This window comes from Ornithorhynchus anatinus, chromosome 17 (genome assembly GCF_004115215.2).
Source record: "Ornithorhynchus anatinus isolate Pmale09 chromosome 17, mOrnAna1.pri.v4, whole genome shotgun sequence".
Lineage (NCBI taxonomy): Eukaryota > Metazoa > Chordata > Mammalia > Monotremata > Ornithorhynchidae > Ornithorhynchus > Ornithorhynchus anatinus.
Genome location: NC_041744.1, coordinates 15,628,291 through 15,651,802, shown reverse-complemented (window position 1 = coordinate 15,651,802; position 23,512 = coordinate 15,628,291). Strand labels below are relative to the sequence as shown.

At 46.7% G+C, this 23,512-nt stretch overlaps 1 protein-coding gene and 1 long non-coding RNA gene across 3 annotated transcripts in view; one reads left to right on the top strand and one right to left on the bottom strand.

Annotated features, from left to right (window-relative positions):
• LOC107547032 (killer cell lectin-like receptor subfamily B member 1) overlaps positions 1–22,247 on the top strand; it is a 42,243-nt gene extending 19,996 nt beyond the window's left edge. The window contains exons 2-9 of one of the 2 annotated variants that reach the window (XM_029082220.2): positions 160–267; positions 486–554; positions 1,074–1,290; positions 14,541–14,639; positions 15,340–15,429; positions 17,456–17,607; positions 19,168–19,280; positions 20,266–22,247. In XM_029082220.2, the coding sequence (XP_028938053.1) occupies positions 1,203–1,290; positions 14,541–14,639; positions 15,340–15,429; positions 17,456–17,607; positions 19,168–19,280; positions 20,266–20,386 (663 nt within the window). In that variant the 5' untranslated portion in view covers positions 160–267; positions 486–554; positions 1,074–1,202 and the 3' untranslated portion in view covers positions 20,387–22,247. The remainder of the gene's footprint in view (positions 1–159; positions 268–485; positions 555–1,073; positions 1,291–14,540; positions 14,640–15,339; positions 15,430–17,455; positions 17,608–19,167; positions 19,281–20,265) is intronic. The other variant, XM_029082221.2, reaches the window with a different exon arrangement.
• LOC114817845 overlaps positions 1–23,512 on the bottom strand; it is a 55,641-nt gene that overhangs the window by 17,204 nt on the left and 14,925 nt on the right. The window lies entirely within an intron of this gene.

The window sequence follows — 23,512 nt, the reverse complement described above, 5'->3', positions numbered from 1 at the left end:
TCTCCACTGTAAAAGGTGTTAGGTTAATCTCTCCACGACGCCACCGGAAACACGCATGTGCTTATTTCTGAAAACCAGGTCAAAGTGCCAACAGATACTTCTCAGCCACATCCCGGATGTTGTGGTTAATGGGCTCAGTGGACTATTTCATTCTTCTAGGCAGAGAAACTGAGGCAGAGAACAGCTGAGTGAGTCAGTCGCTGAACTGGAAGAACACTTGAAAGGTCCAACCCAGGAATCTTTTCCCTGGACTCCAATTGTTTCGCGGTGAGATGGGTGCTTTATGGGAGTGACTGTCTGACTTTGAATTATCCTTGGGATGGGAAGCTTCTTGAGGGCAGGGATCGTGTCCGTTTATGCTCTGCTAACTGCTTATGCTCTGCACACGGATTAAGAGCATCGAATGATTGGCGGATTATGCGGATGAATTTGTTTTCCTGATGCTGGTGTGTGGCTGGCCTCTCATCAATCCATTTCTGTTTCAGGATTTGATGGGAAGGAGTAGCATGGTCCCAGCAGGCTTCAGAGTTGCCCTTTTCACCTCTGGGTGACTGGTAAGAATTTTATTTGGTTTCTCTTGGAACAATGACCTCTCTTCATTTCTTTAGCTGATGGATGAGCGTTTTGAAACTAATTAAGGGGAAAACTCAGCTGTAAGAATGAATTCGTTGTTAGTGGTACCTGAAAAACACTTCTCTGGAGGCCAGACTGACCCAGCTTCAGTCTTTTTCAGGTCAGCCTCGAAGTGAGGTAAACAACAAGATTCCCCTTCCTTCCACGACACCCACACACACCCCCACCCACACATACACCCCACACGAACACGTCACACGCAGAGATAAGCTAAGATGAGGCAGGTGTGTTTAATTAATGCACTGAAGAAAATGAACTGCAGTTTATCCCCACAAGTTAGAAAAATGGATTGCTTTCAAGCAACTGCTCAGTAAGCAATAAAAAAACATTGAAAACTATCCTCTCAGGGTATCTGGTGCAGCTGCTCACGGGCTGTTGATTGACACCGTTGACGTAGGCTGCTACTGGTAATACTGCATGGTTTTCTCACGTCCTTCAAGAATGAAGATCTTGCGCTTGAGGTGGAAGAAGGAAATCACACCCTTTTGGTGAAGGCATTTCTTTATTCTGCCCTTGGTTCAAAGAAACCCCAAGGCTGCCTGGGAGAACCGACTTTTCATCCTCCAGCCATGGATAGAAATGGGTTGGTCTACGCTGATTTGAACCTCCTCGAAGAACCCTCACCCTCCAGACCGCCACCTCCATGCCAGCCCCAGGGTAAGTCGACCTCACTGGCCCCTTGGCATCGGGACCGACATGCTAGGGACGGCTGGCCCTGCCCCTTCCATCCCTGGGGACTAAGCGCTTAGTATAGTGCTTTGCCCACAGTAAGCGCTCAGTAAATATGATTGAATCGAATTAATTCCTGGGGACTTTCTCTCCGACCGTGCAGAGTTTAGACATTGCTTTTCTGGGGAAAGTGTAGGGTGGGTGGTTTGTCTGTCTGCCCTGTTGCCATGACCAGCCAACCTGGCCAGGCCCATCTGTCTTATGTTGTACTCTTCCAAGTGCTTAGTACAGTGCTCTGCATATAATAAGCGCTCAATACATACCACTGATTGATCACTTGATCGATGGGCAATGGCTGGTTTGTTCTGGATCAGGCAGTGTTGATAATAATTACCAATATCTGTGGCATTTGTTAATAATAATAATAATTATTATTATTATGGTATTTGCTGAGTGTTTACTATGTGCCAGGCAATGTACTAAGCTCTGGGGTCAATACATTGGAAGCAGCGTGGCTCAGTGGAAAGAGCCTGGGCTTCGGAGTCAGAGGTCATGGGTTCGACTCCCGGCTCTGCCACTTGTCAGCTGTGTGACCATGGGCAAGTCACTTGACTTCTCTGTGCCTCATCTGTAAAATGGGGATAAACTGTGAGCCTCACGTGGGACAACCTGATGACCTTGTATCTACCCCAGCGCTTAGAACAGTGCTTTGCACATAGTAAGCACTTAACAAATACCAACATTATTATTATTATTATTACAAGCAAATTGGGTTGGACATAGTCCCTGTCCCACGTGAAGCTCATAGTCTCAATCCCTATTTAACAGGGGAGGTAATTGAGGCACAGAGAGGTAAAGTGACTTGCCCAAGGCCACACAGCAAACAAGTGGCAGCGTCAGGATTAGAATCCATGACTTTCTGACTCCCAGGCCACGCTCTATCCACTGCACCATGCTTAAGTTCTTAGGGAACGTTTCCACCAACTCTGTTGCAGTGCATATTCTCCAAAGCGCTTAGTACAGTGTTCTGCACAGAGTAAGGACTTGACAAATACCACTGATTCATTATTGTTATTCTTCTTCTTCTATTAGTTAAGAGCTTATGCATCAACCTCTGTACTAAGCACTGGGATAGATACAAGTTAATCAGGTTGGACACAGTCTCTGTCCCACTTGGGGCTCACAGTCCAAATCATTCATTCAATCGTATTTATTGAACGCCTACTGTGTGCACAGCACTGTACTAAGTCGGAAGGGTCTAATCCCCATTTTACAGTTGAGGAAACCGAGGTACAGGGAAGTTAAGTGACTTGCCCAAGATTGCACAACAAGTAAATGGCAGAGCTGGAATTAGAACCCAGGTCCACTGACTCCCAGGTCCGGGCTCTTTCCACTATGCCACGTTGCTTCTGAAATTCTTACTATGTGCCAAGCACTGAGGTCACTGCTGGAGTCGATATAAAATAATGAGGTTGGACACAGTCTTTTTCCCGTCATCTAAATAGGAAGGAGAACAGGTATTGAATACCCATTTTACAGATGCAAAAACTGAGGTCCAGAGAAGTTAAATGTCTTGCCCATGGTTTTACAGCAGACAAGTGTTAGAGCCAGATTAGCAACCAGGTCTCCTGACTGTTAGTCCTGGGTTCATTCTGTTGGGGTAAACCATCACTGGAGGGGAGAAAGTGTGAAGAGGGAGATCAGTGAGGAATTGGCCACAAAGAGGTAACGAGGGTCCAAACTGGGGTATCTCTCAGGTGTTGGTGTGAGCCCAGTGGATAAGTGCTCATAGCACAGGAGAAAATTATAGAGGGTCGATTTTAGGGTGGATTACAGAAAGGGGGTGCAGAGACCCAGAGCTCCAGGCCCCTCAGTCATGGCAGGGGGGAAGTAATCAGGCCTCATGGCTCCATGGGGCAAAGAAGGGGAGCCCCACTCCCCAACTTCAATCAGTAAATATCTGTTGAGCATTTACTGTGTACAGAGCACTGTAATAAGCTCTTGGGAGAGTAATAATTATAATGGTATTTGTTAAGCCCTTACTCTGTGCCAAGCACTGTTCTAAGTGCTGGGGGAGATACAAGGTTATCACGTTGTCCCACGTGGGGCTCACAGTCTTAATCCCCATTTAACAGATGAGGTAACAGAGGCACAGAGAAGTTAAGTGACTTGCCCAAGGTCACACAGCTGACAAGTGGCAGAGCCGGAATTAGAACCCATGACTTCCGACTCCCAAGCCCGGGCTCTCTTCACTAAGCCACGCTGCTTCTCACTACAATACTCACTAATAGAATATAATATAAAGAGATCTGGGTGGTAGACACAGACCTTATCCACAAGGCGCTTATGGTCTAAAGGAAGAGACAGATATAAATGTAAATTAATTATGGATATGAACATTTAGTGCTGTGGACTTAAGTGCAAGACACAGAAGGGAGTGGGAGAAACACCCCAACAGGATTTATGACCATATCCTTATACTCTATTGTTTTCACTATTTGTAATTTATTTTAGTGACCACTCTGCCAAATTATAAACTCCTAGAGGGCAGGAATCATTCTTACACTATTGTATTCTCCCAAGCGACTAGTACAGTCCTCTGCACACAGAAACTGCTCAATAAATACCACTGATTGAATGAGTGACTGACCCTATCCAGGGGGGCCAGAGGGACTGTAAGTGACGCTAGGGATCAAACAATCCATCAAAAATCAATGGTATTAATTGAGAGCTTGCTGTATGCAGAGCTTTCTACTAAGCAACTGGGAAAGTAAAATACAACAGAGTTGGTACACATGTTCTCTGTCCACCGTGAGCTTACAGTCTACAGGGGGAGACAGACATTAATATAAATAATGTATACTATATAATTATTGTTATATTTGTTAAGCTCTTACTATATGTCAAGCACTGTTCCAATTACTGGGGTAGATACAAGCGAATCAGGTTGGACACAGCCACTGTCCCATATGGGGCTCACAGTCTTAATCCCCATTTTACAGATGAGGCCACTGAGGCACAGAAGTGAAGTGACTTGCCCAAGGTCACACAGCAGATGAGTGGAGGAGTCAGGATTAGAACCCAGGTCCTTCTGACTCCCAGGCCCATGCTCTATCCACTAGGCCACGCTGCTTCCCATAGATCGGTACATTAGGTGCCACGGGGCCGAGGGTGGGGAAAACACAAATGCCCAAATGTCACAGATCCAAGAGCAGAGACGACGCAGAAGGGAGAGCGAGCCCAGTCCGGGCCCCGCCTCCCACCACGTTCTTCTTGCACCTCTGAGCGACGGGGCTAGGATGAGTTCTTCTTGCCCACAGGCTGCCTAAATAATAACAACTGGGGCATTTGTCAAGCGCTTACTGTGTGCCAGGCACTGTACTAAGCACTGGGGTGGATACAAGCAAATCAGGTTGGACACAGTCCCTGCCCCACATGGGGCTCAGAGTCTCAACCCCTACTTTACAGATGAGATAACTGAGGCCCAGAGAAGTGAAGTGACTTGCCCAAGGTCACACAACAGACAAATGACAGAGACGGGATTAGAAGCCATAACCTTCTGACTCCCAGGCCCGTGCTCTATCCATTAAGCCATGCCACTTCTCTAAGGAGCCAGTCAGGTGTCCGGGCTCGGAGCCACTGTCAGGGCTGGCCGGTGGGCCAACAACTACTCCCGAGGCCAAAGGTCCAGCCACTGCCGCCAGCGGATACGGCCTGAGCTCATCCGGTCCATCATGGGCCAGCACCATTCATTCATTCATTCAATAGTATTTATTGAGCGCTTACTATGTGCAGAGCACTGTACTAAGCGCTTGGAATGAACAAGTCGGCAACAGATAGAGACAGTCCCTGCCCTTTGACAGGCTTACGGTCTAATCGGGGGAGACGGACAGACAAGAACAATGGCAATAAATAGAGTCGAGGGGAAGAACGTCTCGTAAAAACAATGGCAACTAAATAGAATCGAGGCGAGGTACATTTCATTAACAAAATAAATAGGGTAATGAAAATATATACAGTTGGGCAGACGAGTACAGTGCTGAGGGGATGGCAAGGGAGAGGGGGAGGAGCAGAGGGAAAGGGGGGGAAGAGAGGGTTAAGCTGCGGAGAGGTGAAGGGGGGCGGTAGAGGGAGTAGAGGGAGAAAGGGAGCTCAGTCTGGGAAGGCCTCTTGGAGGTGAGCGTGCGGGGTGGGCAGTGGAAAGAGAGAAGGGAGGAGTGGTAGGAAGGGGCAAGGTGATGGAGAGTCTTGAAGCCTAGAGTGAGGAGTTTTTGTTTGGAGTGGAGGTCGATAGGCAACCACTGGAGTTGTTTAAGAAGGGGAGTGACATGCCCAGATCGTTTCTGCAGGAAGATGAGCCGGGCAGCGGAGTGAAGAATAGACCGGAGCGGGGCGAGAGAGGAGGAAGGGAGATCAGAGAGAAGGCTGACACAGTAGTCTAGCCGGGATATAACAAGAGCCCGTAGCAGTAAGGTAGCCGTTTGGGTGGAGAGCAAAGGGCGGATCTCGGCGATATTGTAAAGGTGAGGCCGGCAGGTCTCGGTAATGGATAGGATGCGTGGGGTGAACGAGAGAGATGAGTCAAGGATGACGCCGAGATCGCGGGCCCGAGAGACGGGAAGGGTGGTCGTGCCATCCACGGTGATAAGGAAGTCTGGGAGAGGACCGGGTTTGGGAGGGAAGATGAGGAGCTCAGTCTTGCTCATGTTGAGTTTTAGGTGGCGAGCCAACATCCAGTTGCAGACATCCCGGAGGCGGGAGGAGATGCGAGCCTGAAGGGAAGGGGAGAGGACGGGGCGGAGGTGTAGATCTGCGTGTCATCTGCGTAGAGATGGTAGTCAAAGCCGTGAGAGCGAATGAGTTCACCGAGGGAGTGAGTGTAAATGGAGAACAGAAGAGGGCCAAGAACTGACCCTTGAGGAACTCCAACAGTTGAAGGATGGGAGGGGGAGGAGGTGCCTGCGAAGGGGACCGAGAATGACCGGCCAGAGAGATAAGAGAAGAACCGGGAGAGGACGGAGTCCGTGAAGCCAAGGTGAGATAAGGTATGGAGGAGGTGGGGATGGTCGACGGTGTCAAAGGCAGCAGAGAGGTCAAGGAGGATTAGAATGGAGTAGAAGCCATTGGATTTGGCAAGAAGGAGGTCACGGGTGACCTTAGAGAGAGCAGTCTCGGTAGAGTGGAGGGGACAGAAGCCAGATTGGAAGGGGTCCAGGAGAGAAAGGGAGTTAAGGAATTCTAAGCAGCGATTGTACACGACTCGTTCTAGGATTTTGGAAAGGAAGGGTAGTAGGGAGATAGGGTGATAACTGGAGGGGGAAGTGGGGTCGAGAGCAGGTTTTTTTAGGATGGGGGAGACGTGGGCATGTTTGAAGGCAGAGGGGAAGGAGCCATTGGAGATTGAGTGGTTAAAAATAGAAGTTAAGGAAGGGAGGAGGGCAGGGGCGATGTTTTTAATAAGGTGAGAGGGAATGGGGTCGGAGGCACAGGTGGAGGGGGTGGCACTTGTGAGGAGGGAGGAGATCTCCTCTGAGGATACCACAGAGAAGGATGAAAAAGAAGGGGAGAGGGTTGGAGGAGGGGAGGGGAGAGGCAGAGGGGTGACTTTGGGGAGCTCAGACCTGATTGTGTTGATTTTTGTGATGAAGTAGGTGGCCAGATCACTGGGGGTGAGAGATGGGGGAGGGGGAGGAATAGGGGGCCTAAGGACACCACAGCTTCTCCTCCTGACCTCCTCCCCTTCTCCCTCCCTCCCCCTCTTCCTCCTCTTCTCTGTGCCCCCCACATTATTCCCTCTCCTCTTCACTCTCCCCCCTCCTCCCCAACAGCCCCCCTACAATTTTTATATGACCCAGGCCCCCCAAACCTTCAACCAGCACTGGTGGGTTGTTACTATGTGTTTATTTTTCTAATAGGATTCGTTAAGCACTCATTATGTACCAGGCACTGTATTAAGCAGTGGGGTATTTACCAGCTAATCAAGTTTAGACACAGTTCCTATATCACTTGGGGCTCCCAGTCTTAAGCCCCATTTTCCAGAGGAGGTAACAAGCACAGAGAAGTGAAGTGGCATAATGTCACACAGCAGACAAGTCATGGAGCTGGGATTAGGACCCAGGTCCTCTGATTCCCAGGCCCATGCACTTTCCATTCCAGTCAGTTTTAATCAGGGATCAGGCTCGTTTCAGTAACTAGACCACGCAGCTCGAATCAGATAGAAATGGGTAACCACTGGAAGTTTCTGGGGAGTGGAGAGACCCGAGTTTATAGTGACCCTGTTCCAGGTTGGCCTGGAGATGAGAAACAGCATTGTCTACTGGAAAGAGCACAGGACTGGGAGACAGGAGGGCTGGGTTCTAATCCCGCCTCCACTACTTGTCTGCTGGTCTCCATGGGAAAGTCACTTAACTTCTCTGTGCCCCCATCTGTAAAATTCGATGCCCGTTCTCCCTCCCCCTTAGACAATGAGCCCCATGTGAGACAGAGATTGTGTCTGACCTGGTTATCTTTTTTCTACTCCGGAGCTTAGTACAGTGCTTGGCATATAGAAAGAGCTTAACAAATACCACCAATACTATTATAATTGGGCCAGAAGTCTTACAACATAGCACCTAAAGTTCGGGAGGTGTCTAGACTGATCCGGCTCCCCATATTCCTCAGCTCCAGGGGCGAGTCAGGAACAACCCAAACCAGAGAGGCCAGGAAAATCCAGATATCCCGTGAGACTGAAAGGCAAAAAACTGAAATCAGACAGGATGTGGGCACTCGTCAACCGATGCCCACCTCATCTTTCTCCTGGTGTGTGCTGCTTCTGAACCTTTGGCCACTGAGAGGAGGGAGGACGCTCCATCCTTAACTAGAAACAGGGCCGATCCAGAATGGGGGTGATAGCCATTGCTTTTAGGGTGTCTGGTTTGCCAGACACTCGGCTCCCCTCTCTTGACCTCCCGATATCCTCGGCCTTCCCTCCTCTATGCTATGCAGCCCCAGTTCTTCTAGTCTTTCCTGTTAGTATCTCCGCTTCAACCGTCCGGACCCAAGCGTATTTCTTCACATCCTCTGAGCCGTATCTGCCTGTGGGTTCCAGACACAAATGAAGGCCACTCGCCACGGTGGTTTCATATGAACCTGGCACCCGAACCGGGCGATGGCAGAGCCCGCTGAGGAGGAGGATAGGGTTGGAACCGGGCCGGGGGTCGAGGATTGAGGGACGGGGCTTCACAGACGAAGCAGCCTGGGCCTTGAACGGCGATGTGAAGGGGCAGGAAGTGGGTTAGGTGGGTGAGGGGGAGTTCTCTTCAGGAGGGTAGGAGGGGACACGGTCTGGGCCTGGGGGAAGGAGGCCCGGCAGCTGAATTTCCTCTGAGTCATTCATTGAACGTTAGACCTGAGGCACAGCTAAGCTTGTGAGGCTAGTTCATTTATTTGACAAATTAAAACAAGCCAGCCTGCACCCTTTGCTCCTTTAGGGCCAGCTTTCTCACTGTACCCCCGATCTCGCCCATCTTGCCACCAACCCCTTTCCCACATCCTCCCACTAGCCTGGAGCCCTCTCCCCCTCCATATATGCCAGGCCACCACTTTCCCCACCTTCAAAGTCTTATTAACGTAAGATCTCTTCTTTTAAAGGTCTTATTTTTAATGGTATTCTGTTAAGCACTTACTATGTGCCAAGCACTGTACTAAGCGCAGGGGGTTCACAGCTTTAAGACTTCAGGGGTTCTAAGACTCATTTCACCAGCAACTGCAGTAAGGCCCTATAACCAGTCAATCAGAAATGTTGATAGGGTGCCTACTATGTGCAGAGCCCTGAACTAAGCAGTTGGAAGAGAAAAATAGACTGACTAGACATAGCCCCTGCCTTCAATACAATGGTATTACAGAAGCAAGTATGAGAGAATGCCAGATGTTTCCATTTTTTTATGATACCTGTTAAGCGTTTACTATGTGCCAGGCACAGTACTAAGCACTGGGAAAGATACAAGCTAATCAGGTTGGACACAGTCCCTGTTCCACATGCGGCTCATAGTCTTAATTCCCATTTTACAGAGCAGGTAACTGAGGCCTAGAGAAATGAAGTGACTTACCAGCATGGCTCAGTGGAAAGAGCACGGGCTCTGCCACTTGTCAGCTGTGTGACTGTGGGCAAGTCACTTGACTTCTCTGTGCCTCAGTTACCTCATCTGTAAAATGGGGATTAAGACTGTGAGCCCACGTGGGACAACCTGATTCCCCTGTGTCTACCCCAGCGCTTAGAACAGTGCTCGGCACATAGTAAGTGCTTAACAAATACCAGTTTACCCAAGGTCACAAAGCAGGCAAATGGTAAAGCTGGGATTAGACCTGCTAGAGAAGTTAAGTGACTTACCTAAGGTCACACAGAAGACAAGTAGTCAACCAGGGATTGGAACCCAGGTCCTCTGACTCCCAGGTCCGAGCTCTTTCCACATGACCACACTGCTTCCCATGTTAGTCTTCACTGGTCTGACCCAATAGTATAGCTTTCTTCTAGCCTTATGTTCTCCCAGCAGGGTATAATAGGTGATCAAAGTCAGACCTAGAACTCTGCCTTAGAGTAAACTCGGTGGATGGTGGAGAAGAATATTCAATCAATGGTACTTACTGAGTGCTTACTGTGTGCAGTACTTGATTAATTGATTGCAGAACACTGTACTAAATACTTGGGAGAGTGTGATACAATTGAGCAGGTGGGCACGATCCCATGGCTGAGCAGAAAGAACACGGGCTTGGGAGTTAGAGGTTTGAGGGTTCTAATTCCCGCTCCACCACTTGTTAGCTGTGTGACTTTGGGCAAGTCACTTAACTTCTCAGTGTTTCAGTTACCTCATCTGTAAAATGGGGATTAAGACTGTGAGCCCCACGGGGGACAACATGATAACCTTGTATCTACCCCAGCACTTAGAACTTAGTAAGCAATTAACAAATACCCTAATAATTTTTATTATTATTCTCAAGGAACTATTCATTCTTTCATTCATTCAATAGTATTTATTGAGCACTTACTATGTGCAGAGCACTGTACTAAGCGCTTGGAATGAACAAGTCGGCAACAGATAGAGACAGTCCCTGCCGTTTGACGGGCTTACAGTCTAATCGGGGGAGACAGACAAGAACAATACAATAAATAGAGTCAAGGGGAAGAACATCTCGTAAAAACAATGGCAACTAAATAGAATCAAGGCGATGTACATTTCATTAACAAAATAAATAGGGTAATGTACATATATACAGTTATAATCTTCTGTGGACAAAATAAATTCCAGACATGAAAGTACCCTCTGATTTTGCTGTGGCTAGTCATTCATGTCAACGTGGCATAACCTAGCGTGGCTCAGTGGAAAGAGCACGGGCTTTGGAGTCAGAGGTCATGGGTTCGAATTCCAGCTCGGCCACTTGTCAGCTGTGTGACTTTGGGCAAGTCACTTAACTTCTTGGTGCCTCAGTTACCTCATCTGTAAAATGGGGATTAAGACTGTGAGCCCCACGTGGGACAACCTGATTCCCCTGTGTCTACCCCAGCACTTAGAACAGTGCTCGGCACATAGTAAGCGCTTAACAAATACCAACATTATTATTATTATTATTACCTTGCCCTTCTGATGCTTTGGAGTCATCTCCGATCCATAGCGACTCCATGGACACGTCTTTCCAGAACGTCCACTTCCATCTGCAATCATTCTGGCAGTGGATCCATAGAGTTTTCTTGGTAAAAATCCGAAAGTGGTTTACCATTGCCATCTCCCGTGTCCTAAACCTGTCTCCACCCTCGACTCTCTCGTGCAGCTGCTGCTCAACCCACGTGAGTTCTGACTTGTAGCAGATTGCCTTCCACTCGCTAGCCACTGCCAAGCTAGGAATGGAAGGGTTAGGCCTCTGTTTGACTCTCCCTCCCATAGCCTGGCTTGGAGAGCACTGAAAACTCTCCAGCTGCGATCCTGAAAGGGGCGACAGAATCTTAGGATCACAATAAACTTTCCGGGTAGTCAGTATTTTTTTTAGTAATTGCCAGAGCCTATGTCTACTGGCGATGTCAAATTATTTTGTAACAACTATGGTCAATGGGTATAAGTGTGGGGGGTTTGTTGTTTTTTTATGGTATTTGTTAAGTGTGCCAGGCACTGTTATAAGTGCTGGAGTAGATACAAAATGTCCCACGTGGGGCTCACAGTCTTAATCCCCATTTATAGATGAAGTAACTGAGGCAAAGAGAAGGGAAGTGACTTGCCCAAGGTCACACAGCAGACAAGAGACAGAGCTGGGATTAGAACCCAGGTCCTTCTGACTCCCAAGCCTGTGAATTTTCCACTAAGTCATGCTGCTGCTTCTGTAACGGGCGTGCAGCAAAATCTATGTGCTCTGTAGTCTAAAATCGGACTGTCAAAACAGTGATAAGTGAATTTCTGAGAAACAGCTTGGCCTTACAGAAAGAGCATCAGCTTGGGAGTCAGAGGACTTGGGTCCTAATTCAATAGTATTTATTGAGTGCTTACTATGCGCAGAGCACTGTACTAAGTGCTTGGAATGTACAAATTGGTAACAGATAGAGACAGTCCCTGCCCTTTGACAGGCTTACAGGCTAATCGGGGGAGACAGACAGATAAAAACAATGGCAATAAATAGAATCGAGGGGAAGAACATCTCATTAAAACAATAGCAAATAAATAGAATCAAGGTGATGTACATCTCATTAACAAAATAAATTGGGTAATGATGATATATACAGTTGAGCGGATGAGTAGAGTGCTGAGGGGATGGGACGGGAGAGGAGGAGGAGTAGAAGGAAAGGGGGGAGAAGAGGGTTTAGCTGCGGAGAGGTGAAGGGGGGTGGGGGGGGCAGAGGGAAAAGGGGAGCTCAGTCTGGGAAGGCCTGTTGGAGGAGGTGAGCTTTAAGTAGGGTTTTGAAGAGGGGAAGAGAATTAGTTTGGCGGAGGTGAGGAGGGAGGGCATTCCAGGACCGTGGGAGGACGTGGCCCGGGGGTCGATGGCGGGATAGGTGAGAACGGGGTACGGTGAGGAGGTGGGTGGCAGAGGAGCAGAGCGTGCGGGGTGGGCAGTTGAAAGAGAGAAGGGAGGAGAGGTAGGAAGGAGCAAGGTGATGGAAAGACTTGAAGCCTAGAGTTTTCTGGCTCTGCCACTTATTTTCATTCATTCATTTATTCAGTCATATTTACTAAGCACTTACTATGTGCAGAGATTGTACTAAATGCTTGGGAAAGTACAATACAACAATAAAGAGTGACATTCCCTGTCTATAATGAGCTCACAGTCTAGAGGTGGGGGAGACAGATATCAATACAAATCAATAAAATTACATATATATATAGATATATATGTAAATATATATATATATGTGCTGTGGGGATAGGAGCCTGGAAGTGGGGAGGAAGAAAGGGAGCAAGTCCGAGCAACACAGAAGGGAGTGGGAGACGAGGAAATGTGGGGCTTAGTCTGGGAAGCCCTCTAGAAGGAGATGTACCTTCAGTAAGGCCTTGAATGGGAGGAGAGTAATTGTCTGTCAGGTTTGAGGAGGGAGGACGTTCCAGGACAGAGATAGGGCATGGGTCAGTGATACCACAGGCGAGATGGAGGCCCATTGAGAAAGTTAGCACTAGAGGAGCAAAGTATATGGGCTGGGTTGTAGGAGGGGGCAAAGTGGTGGATGGCTTTAAAGCCAATGGTGAGGAGCTTTTGTTTGATATGGAGGTGGAGTTCTTTGATTTGGGCAAGTCGCTTACTACTCTGCTTCAGTTCACTGATTGGCAAAACGGGGATTTAACACCTGTTCTCTCTTATACTTAAACTGTGAGCCCCATGTGGGACCTAATTATCCTGTATCTACCCCAGTGCTTAATGAGTGCTTGTAGAACATAGTAAGTGCTTAGCAAATACCAATTATCTTTTTTTGCATGCTGTATTGTAAGCTCTCTGAGGGTAGAGATTGTGTCTACTCATATTGTACTCTCTCAAATGTTTAATGTAGTGCTTTGCACGCAGTGAACACTCAAAATAATACCATTGATCGAATTGTGAATTGATGGTACTTTCAGTTTCTTCTCAAAACTGCATGCAGCAATAGTTTGTAGTTTGGGTTATTGAGATGATTTAGTTATAGAGGCTAGTTTTCAATCTTTTACCATCCTAAGAAAACAGCTTTTTAAGGTTTGACCCATAAAATCTTGGCTAGGTGCTATAGAGAATAACTGATCAGTTTCTTTTCTAAGGCTATGTTATGCAAAATGTTGAAACAATTACTGCTGCCATCTTTAGAGGGTATTAATTTGAAATAGTCTGAGTTTTTTCGAATTCCAATATCACGGTGGGTAAGGAACTGAAGAGGGCCAGGGCCTCCACCTTGTGGGCATTCTAAAATACTGAACACATCATCAATGCTATTTATTGAGCGCTTACTCTGCGTAGAGCACTCCACTAAGCACTTAGGAGGCTCCGATCCAACAGAGTTGGCAGACATGTTCCCTGCCCACAACAAGCCTACAGTCTTGTACTAAAAAAGAGAAATCATCAAACCCAAAAACTGATTAAGCATTTGATGTTCACCCCACCCTCATACCCACAGAACTTAGGTACATATCCATAACTGATTTATTTATATTAATGTCTGTGTCCCCTCTAGACTGTTAGCTCATTGTGGGCAGGGAACGTATCTTCTAATTCTGTTGTACCCTCCCAAGCGTTTAATACAGTGCTCTGCACAGAATAAGCACACATTAAAAACCACTGATCGATTTATTGATAGCCTGTAAACTCATTGGTGACAGAGAACATGTCTATCAACTCTGTTGTACTCTCCCAAGTGTTTAGTACAGTGCTCTGCACACAGTAAGCATTCAATAAATATCAGTGAGTAATCGATTGGAAAGATGATCGAATGATCGCTGGTCCGGTCCACTACCACCAGAAGGTATTTATTATTTTGAGCATTCATTAAGTGATTGCTACGTGACAAGTATTGCACTAAGTCCTGGGGTAAAATACAAGACAATGAGATTGGATAGAGTTCCTTTCCCATATCAGTCTGAGTGGGGGAACTAAGGTGTTTGATGAAATTCTCCAGAACAGGTGGTTACTCGTTCTTTCCTTACCAATCCCCATGACTGAATACTCCATATCCATCCTGGATAACCTATTCACGGACTTGGTTCAATCCAGTGAACAATGCTCATTTATCAATGCCCATTTCCAAAATCTCATCTCCACAGGCTTCTTTAAGGATTCCTCGGCACATCTGACTGTTCTGAAATTATTAGCCTCTGGAATCATTATCCTCACTGCAGCTGTGATAGGGCTCAGCATCTGGGGTGAGTTGTGTTTGATCATTTTTCTAATTGTATGAAAAGAGAAGGGTGTAACGTGAACCTTTCGGCAACTTGGGATCCCATTTCAGTTTTGCTTTGAATTCTTATCCGACAGAGCACCACCCTAGCCAGCTTCAAAGCCCTACTCAAATCACATCTCCTCCAGGAAGTCTTCCCTGACTAGTCTCTCATGTCTTCCCTGACTAATCGTTCATCTCCAAACCCTACCCTCCCTCCCTGCTGCCTCACCTATGCACTGGAGTTTGTACTCCAATCAATCGTAAGTGCTTATGTCCAAATCCTTATATTCTGTTGCTTGCCTTACCTGAAATTTATTTTAATATCTGTCTCCTCTGTGAGACTGTAAGTTCTTTGAAGGTAAAAATCCTGTCTACTTTATTGTACTCTTCCAGGGGCTTATCACAGTGCTCTGCACACAGTAAGCACTCAATAAACACCACCTATTGATGAATTTATTCCTTCCCTTGCAACAATTATTACTTATCAAGCCACCATTTATTGTGTTTTATAAGATTGTGGTGGAGTTTTAGTTGGTTACATTAAACTCCTTGAACAACCCGACTCTACGCTGCAGAGCTAAAAAGAACATTTAATAACCAAGGTTCATTTTTTCAATTCTCTTTTCCAAAAGTTTTGCTCTTTAGAATTTACTTAATTTTACCCTTTCCTTTTCGTGGATCAGTTATTTACCTAAGAAGTTTCTCTTCAAGCAAAATTCAAGGAAGTTGTAATTATCTAAACATCCCAAACACTACAAACTCCAGCTCCGCAGGTAACCGGTGTCTCTTTAATCTGCTCTTACCCAAATTTCATGTTTCCCTAATGACTCAGTCTGATCATTTCCAGTAAACGTCTCATGTGGTATAACTGGTTGTTTAAAGAAAATATAGGCCATTTACTGATATTTTAGAATCTTGGCCCCAAGAGAGTTGAAAAGCATTATTATTTGTATTAATGTCTGACTCTTCCTCTAGACTGTAAGCTCCTAGTGGGCAGGGAACGTGTCTACCAACTCTATTACATTGTACTCTATCAAATGCTTTGTAGAGTGCTCTGCACAGAGTAAATGCTCAATAAATACCATTGATTGAACGTGATGCTTGATTCATAGAGGAGTGTGGCTCAGTGGAAGGAGCACGGGCTGGGGAGTCAGAGATGATGAGTTCAAATCCCCACTTCACCACTTGTCAGCTGTGTGACTTTGGGCAGGTCACTTCACTTCTCGGTGCCTCAGTTACCTCATCTGTAAAATGGGGATTAAGACTGTGAGCCCCACGGGGGACAACGTGATAACCTTGTATCCTTCCCAGCGTTTGCAACAGTGCTTTGCACATAGTAAGTGCTTAACAAATGCCAACATTATTATTACAGATGGTTATCGCTCCTAGGAACCTATCCAAGGGTGGATATTCTTATTATAAATCACAGGAAATTGTACCAATTGTTAATCATCCTCATTCTTACCCCACTGACTTTCTTCCTATTTTCAATTATTTCCTTAAGGTGTCACAGACACTTTGAATGTTATTCCTGTTTTTCTAGGTTAGTCTAAGAATTTACATCTAGCCAGGAAATGTCTCCTTGTACCAAAATAAGTTTGTCCTGCTGGATTTAAGCCTGTCGGGATGTGCAATAACATTACTAATTATATTAATAATCAATAAAAATAATGATATTTATTAAGCACTGGGGTAGATACGAGATTATCAGGTTGGACTCAGTCACTTGCCCACATGGGGCTCACAGTCTAAGCAGGAGGTAGAAGATTTTTACAGATGAGGAAACTGAGGCACAGAGAAGTGAAGCGATTTTCCCAAAGTCACACAGGAGGCTGGTGGCAGAGCCAGCATTAGAATATATTTATTTATATTAATGTCCGTCTTCCCCTCTGGACTTTAAGCTCATCGTGGGCAGTGAGGGTGTCTTTTTATTGTTGTATGCTCCCAAGAACATAGTACAGTGCTCTGCACACCATAAGTGCTCAATAAATACACTTGAATGAATGAACTCAGGTCTTCTCTTTAGACCTGAAAGGAAAGGTCTACTCTTTCCACTAGGCCATGCTCCTTCCCATCTATGACTCACTTAGGGACCCCATAAGAGCTCTGTACATGCCCAGTTAACCACTGACAACAAGTGACGTGGTGTTTGGATTATTCTAAATACTGTTTTCTCTCTTCCCCCATTACTGTAAGTTCCTTGTGGACAGGGAATGTGTTTTGCCTTTGTGTTGTCCAACTGTTTAGTTCAGAACATTGCACCCAGTGGCCAATCAATAAATACTCCCTCTACTGTATTTTAGATAATACTTCCCATCCTTTTTGTTTTTTAATGGTATTTGTTAAGTGCTTATTATATGCCATGCACAGTACTAAGAGCTGGAATAATAATAATAATAGTATTTGTTAAGTACTTACTGTGTGCCAAGGACCGTTCTAAGCGCTGGGATAGATACAAGCTAATCGGGTTGTCGAGGGTGGGGCTCACAGTCTTAATCCCCATTTTACAGATGAGGTAACTGAGGCACAGAGAAGTGAAGTGACTTGCCCAAGGTCAGATACAAGATAATCACGTTGGACATAGTCCGTGGCTCAGATGGGGCTCATAGTCTTAATCCCCATTTTACAGATGAGATAATTGAGGAGAAGTGAAATGACTTGCCCAAGGTCACAAAACAGACAATTGGCGGAGCCGGGATTAAAACCCAGCTCCTGAGTCCCAAGTCCGTGCTCCATCCACTAGGCCATGCTGCTTTCAGAATTTCTCATGAATTTGCTTTGTTCTTTCCCTCCCAAAAGATCCTGAGCCACAAAACTGCCCACCACAGTGGAAGTTTCACCAAGGGAAATGCTATTTATTTTCCAGAGGGGAGAAAAACTGGAATGAGAGTAAAGCAGATTGCACAAAAAAGGAGTCAAGTATGTTGGTGATTCAAGATGTACGCGACCTGGTGAGCAGTGGATTCACTTTTTGGTAATAGGACCCTTGATAGGAGCCAGGACCCTCCTTGAGCAAGTAGCTTACACCTGCTGCATCTACTTCTTCTCCTCCAATTCTCTCCTTGACGCCCTCCAATCTGCCTTCCACTCCCTTCATTACATGGAAATCGCCTTCGAAGGTCACCAGTGATCTCTTTCTTGCCCAATCCAACAGCCTCTACTCCAGTCTAATCTTCGTCGACCCATCAGGGACCTTCGACACTGTGGGCTCTAGACTGTAAGCCCGTTATGGGCAGGGAAGGTGTTTACCAACTGTTATGTCGTACTCTCCCAAGTGCTTAGTACAGTGCTCGGCACACAGTAAATGCTCAGTAGATATGGTTCATTGATTGACTGATTGGGACCCCCTTCTCCTGGGAACAGTATCCAACCTTGGCTTCACTGGCACTCTCCTCTCCTGGTTCTCCTCCTACGTCTCTGACCGCTCCTTCTCAATGGCTTTCACCAGTTTCTGCTCTGCCTCTGCCATCGTCATGTTCTGATAATGATACCATCTCAGGCAAGGAAAGAGTTGGGGTGATGGGGTGGAAGTGATGATGATTTAATGGAGGAAGGATTGGGAAGAATAATAATAATAATGATGTGATTTTGTTAGGAGCTTGTTAACGTGCCGAGCAGTGCCCTAAGACTAGAATGGATTCAAGATAATTAGGTCAGAAACGGTCCCTGCCCCACAGGGGGCAGTCTAAGTTAGATGGAGAACAGTTATTGAATTCTCATTTTACAGATGAGGTAACTGAGGCACGGGGGATTGAAGTGACTTGCCCAAGGTCACACAGTAAGGAAGTGGTAGAGCCGGGATTAGAATCCAGGGCCTCTGACTCACAGGCCCATGCTTTATCCACTGGGCCAAGCTGAGGGAAGTAAGATAGGAAGGAAAGGTCTCTCCCTACTCCTCTCCCCTGACTTTTGACCAAGTGACCTGGAACTCTCCAGCTCATCCCTTCCCCCAGGTGCTAGATCCCGACCCATTTTGGACCTAATGGGCTCTTCCACAGTCATTTCAACCACTTTGCCTCCGATGCCTGTCCCACAGTGCCCCTTGCTTCCCTCGCTCCATTTTACCTGTCCGGGCTGGAGGTCCCACCAGTTTTCAGCAGATGTGTCCTCCTGACCCTTTCCCAGGTTTCCCAAGTCCTTTGATCCCATTCCACTGTCTGTGGTGCAAGCAACCTGTGGGCAGGGAACACATCTACCACCTCTGTTATACTGAACTCTCCTGAGGGTTTAGTATAGTATCCTGCTCACAGAAAGCTCTCAATAAATATCATCGAAAATTCTGTGGCTCCCCATAAGAGTTTCCCCATAAGAGTTTCCCATTGATACCTCCTGCCCACGAAAAACTTTCCAACTCATCCCTTCTCACTTTCCAGGGAAATAGTCCAAGGCAGAAGGGGCTAAAAGCCCCCTATCTTTGCAGCCGGGTACTATATCAGAGCTTTCATTAACCAGAACCGCCCCCGCCAGGGTCTTCTGTTCTCATAAAGTCTCCCTATGGTCCCCTTTGGCAGGAATTTGTACAGAACACGATCTTCGAAGGAGCCTTGTTTTGGATTGGACTCAGAGCTGCCTCCTTGGAGACAGCTTGGACCTGGGTGGACCATTCTCCATACAACCAGCTTCTGTGAGCGCTGGGCTGGGGTGGCTCTCTGAACGAGCGAGGAGTAAAGAACGGGCCGGCAAGCCATCAGGACCAGTCCCTAATCCCCAACGAGGCTCACAATCAAAGGAGTCTCAAGAGCTGCTGTCATATTCCCATTTGACAAGTCAGGCAACTGATTCCCAGAGAGATCAAGTGACCTGTTCAAGGTCACACAGCAGACCAGTGGCAGAGCTGGGATAAGAACCCGAGTCTCTCACTCCCAACAAATTTCCACTAAGCCACGCTGCCTCCAGATAAGGTCAGATTCGGGAAGAGTGTGTGTGTGTGCATATGTCCCTGTTGACGGAAGCACTCAAGGGGAAAGGTAAGCTTAAGGGAGGCCACTCCGTGGACGGCTGAGGAAAACTGGATGCCTGGTAGTCCTAGAAAAGGAGGGAGATGAAGAAATTCTGGGATCTACAATTTCAACCTCCTGAGCTTCGGATAAGCAAGTTTGGTACAACCAGCTCCTTCTCCAGCCAACTACTCCATTACAACAAATGAGGGCCCGAATCCTTCTTTGTCCAAAAATCATATCTCCTCTTACTTAACTAATCAAAAAGTGGTATTTTTTAAGCACTTACTGAATGCAGAGGACTGTACTAAGCATTTGGGAGAGAACTATTCAACAGAGTTGGTACCCATATTCCCCACCCACAACAAGCTCACAGGATAGAGGAGGAGACAAACATTAATATAAATAAATTATAGTATGAAATTTATAGATATGTACATAAGCGTTGTGGGGCTGAGGGTGTGGCGAATACCAAATACCAGGGATGCGAAGAGATTCCCCCACTGGAAGAATCAGGCTGCAGACAAGTGCGTTCTGAGCCTTTTGCTCTGGTCCCACCTGATCACCTCTGTTTCTTGGGCACGGGGAGGCCGCTGAGGTAGAGGTCAAATTCCCAGACAGCGGAAAGGGTCCCCGCGAGCTTCAACCGAGATTTTGTCTTTAACTCCATAGGTTCAAGATCACAGGGAACCGAAACGGGGAAGTCTGTGTTCAGCTATCAAAGAAAATGGCTTATTCAGAAAATTGTGAAAGTGAAATTAACTGGATTTGCCAGAAAAATGTTTCTTCTTGATGCTGCGTGAGTGTCGTGTGAGTTGGACACTGACTCAGATGTGCCTGGAGCCCAAGCCAACCCTCCCTGAAAACCAATCACGTTACAGAGCAAGAGAAACCGACAACATGGCACCCCTGCCTGGGTAGCAACATGGTGGCCCCTCAAGTGGCCCCTTCCACACTGACTTTCCAGACGAAACTGGAAAAACAAGGACCCATGCGGCAACTGGGAAAGAGCAACGACAAACATCCTGAGTGATGGAGACACTTGTAGGGATAGGCCATGGTGGTGAGAAGGAAGGGAGGGGATTCCCAACTCCAATGTCACTTCCTGGACCCTCTGTATCTCCTGGGGCCTGAGGAGGCTGAGAAGGACTGAGATGGTATAAGGAGGTAGAGTTGAGAGGGCTAAACTTTCTCATCCTTACTAGTTACCTCTTTGCTGTTGTCCCCGCCGTCCTTCCTCTCCCCCCGCCCCTGCGACCCAGAGTTCACGGCCTTCCCCTCCACCCTGTCCCCTCACCGCTCTACCCTTCATCCCCCACTGGCCCTCAGCAAAAAGAAAGGAAAATTAAAAACTGTTGAAATCTGCATTTTTGCCTTTAAGAGTTACCCCCACATTCTTTTATCTGGGCCAGGAGGGCAGGGGTGATAGTTTCTGACCAATCCTTCAAGACACCCTGGGCTAGTCGATGTCCTGGAGGCCTGCAAGTGCAGAGGGACAGGCAGAGGGCACATGAGGGGGAGTGGGATCTAACAGGGTATCAGATTGGTGGAGTCTGTGTGAAGAGAGAGCGGCCTCATTCGGGGCATGAGCAAAGGAAGTGCTAGTTTTGCTGTCCACTATAAAGCACAGATTATTGTTCTTCCAATATTGAGTGGTTATTTTACAATGTGAATGTGCTGCCCATCTCTTGCTTGCTTTTTACTGGGTGGGGAGGGGGTTATTCCCAGAGCAACAAATACAGAAGTTTCAATAGTTATTGGGAAAAAGTTTAGATCCCTAGAAACCGAGCTTAACATTTGTTTTAAAAGTAGTAACAGTATTTATTAAGGACTTACCATGTGGAGAACACTCTACTTAGCGCTGAGAGAGAATACACAGGTGGGAATTAGACATTGTCACTGCCCCTCTGGGGTGCTTATAATCTGAAAGGACAAATGTCCCTGGCCTTGGGTCAATCAATCAGCCATATTTATTGAGTGCTTACTGTGTGCAGAGCATTGTACTAAGCCCTTGGGAGAGTATGATATGACATAGTTGATAGACACAATCCCTGCCTACCTATGGGCCCAGTTCCAGGGAGACAAAGAGCTGAGTCCTTCTGAGGCAGGTCCAGGGATGGAGACAATTGAATTCCCCCTCTATGTGTGATAATTCTGTTGTATGATACTCTCTTGAGTGCTTAGAACACTCCTCTGCACATAGTAAGGGCTCAGTAAATAGAACTGACTGACTGGATGAGTTTTCTACATGAATCAACAGAGGAGCGGGTCAGCCATTTGTGGTCTTGGGCCACTGAAAGGTCATTTTCCCAACTTGCTTGCTTTGACTGGTCACTCCCTGGCCAGGCTAAAGAGTTGAGCTCACTAGCACTGAGAGCTGGCATACCATACAAAATATCATATAAAATATGAGAAAATTGCACTGGATCTTGCCCCACGATCCTTTTTCCACCCAAATATGGCCGACGGAAGGGAAGAGGATCAGGAAGCTGCAAGGCATATCTGGGAGAGGTCTCCACAAACTCTTGGTGGTAGGTTGGAACTCTGTCACACCGATGTAGTGAGTCGCTGCTCCCCAGAATCGGGGACGCCCACTCTGTTATTCATTCATTCAAACGTATTTATTGAGCACTTATTGTGGGCAGAGCACTGTACTAACTGATTCCAAAGAATTTATTGAGCGCTTACTATGTGCAGAGCACTGTACTAAGTGCTTGGAATGTACAAATCGGTAACAGATAGAGACAGTCCCTGCCCTTTGACAGGCTTACAGTCTAATCGGGGGAGATGGGCAGATAAGAACAATAGCAATAAATAGAATCAAGGGGATAATCTTGGGGAAGTACAATAAATAATACAACAATGTGTCAGACCTTGTGTGGTGCCGAGAGACCGAATGGACCTTCTCCATGGAACTAGGAGGAATGAATATTCTAGGAACTGGACCCGGGAACTTGAAATGAAGCCCTTTTGGGGTGGTTTGAGAGGTAGCCTATTTGGGGTCACTTGTTGAGAGGTAGCCTGTTTGGGTGACTTGTTTGAGAGGTAGCCCGTTGGGGGCTACTTGAAAGTTTGGGGCAGTTGGTGAGGTGTCTCCTTCCCAGTCTTACCAGCTGCTAGAAGTGGGATACGATGCTGACCACTGTACTTATTGCTTATTAGCCTGGGAATAACTTTGCTCCTGAGGATTACCTATCGCGGGTCCTTTGTGCTATCATCTTAATAAACCTGCTTCCATCACCCATAACCCTCGAGTCCGTGAATCCATTTCCAACCCTCCGAACCACAAGCTCGAGAGTTAAACGATGGCTGATTCTGCTGTATAGGGCAGCCCTGATTTAACACCAGGAAATGAGGCCCTTGTCCCCTGAAGAAAGCACAATAATCTCAACAGGAAAGTACTTCATTCGATCGTATTTACTGAGCGCTTACTGTGTGCAGAGCACTGTACTAAGCGTTTAGGTGCCCAGCCCTGTTTAGTCTCACGGTGATAGGAAAGGGGCAAAAAAGTTACATTCAATTCTGAGCTGAAGGTCCACATTACTGTTATGGAATTTGGTTGGTATTTTGTTCTGTTTTTTTAGTAGTATTTGTTAAGCACTTACTATGTGCCAGAAACTGTTCTAGGCACTGAAATAAATACAAGATAATCAGGTCGGACAGAGTCTCTGTAATAATAATGTTGGTGTTTGTTAAGCGCTTACTATGTGCAGAGCACTGTTCTAAGCGCTGGGGTAAATACAGGGTAATCAGGTTGTCCCACGTGAGGCTCACCATTAATCCCCATTTTACAGATGAGGGAACTGAGGCACAGAGAAGTGCCCACAGTCACACAGCTGACAAGTGGCAGATTCAGGATTCAAACCCATGACCACATAGGGCTCCCAAGTCTCGATTCCCATTTTACAGATGAAATAAC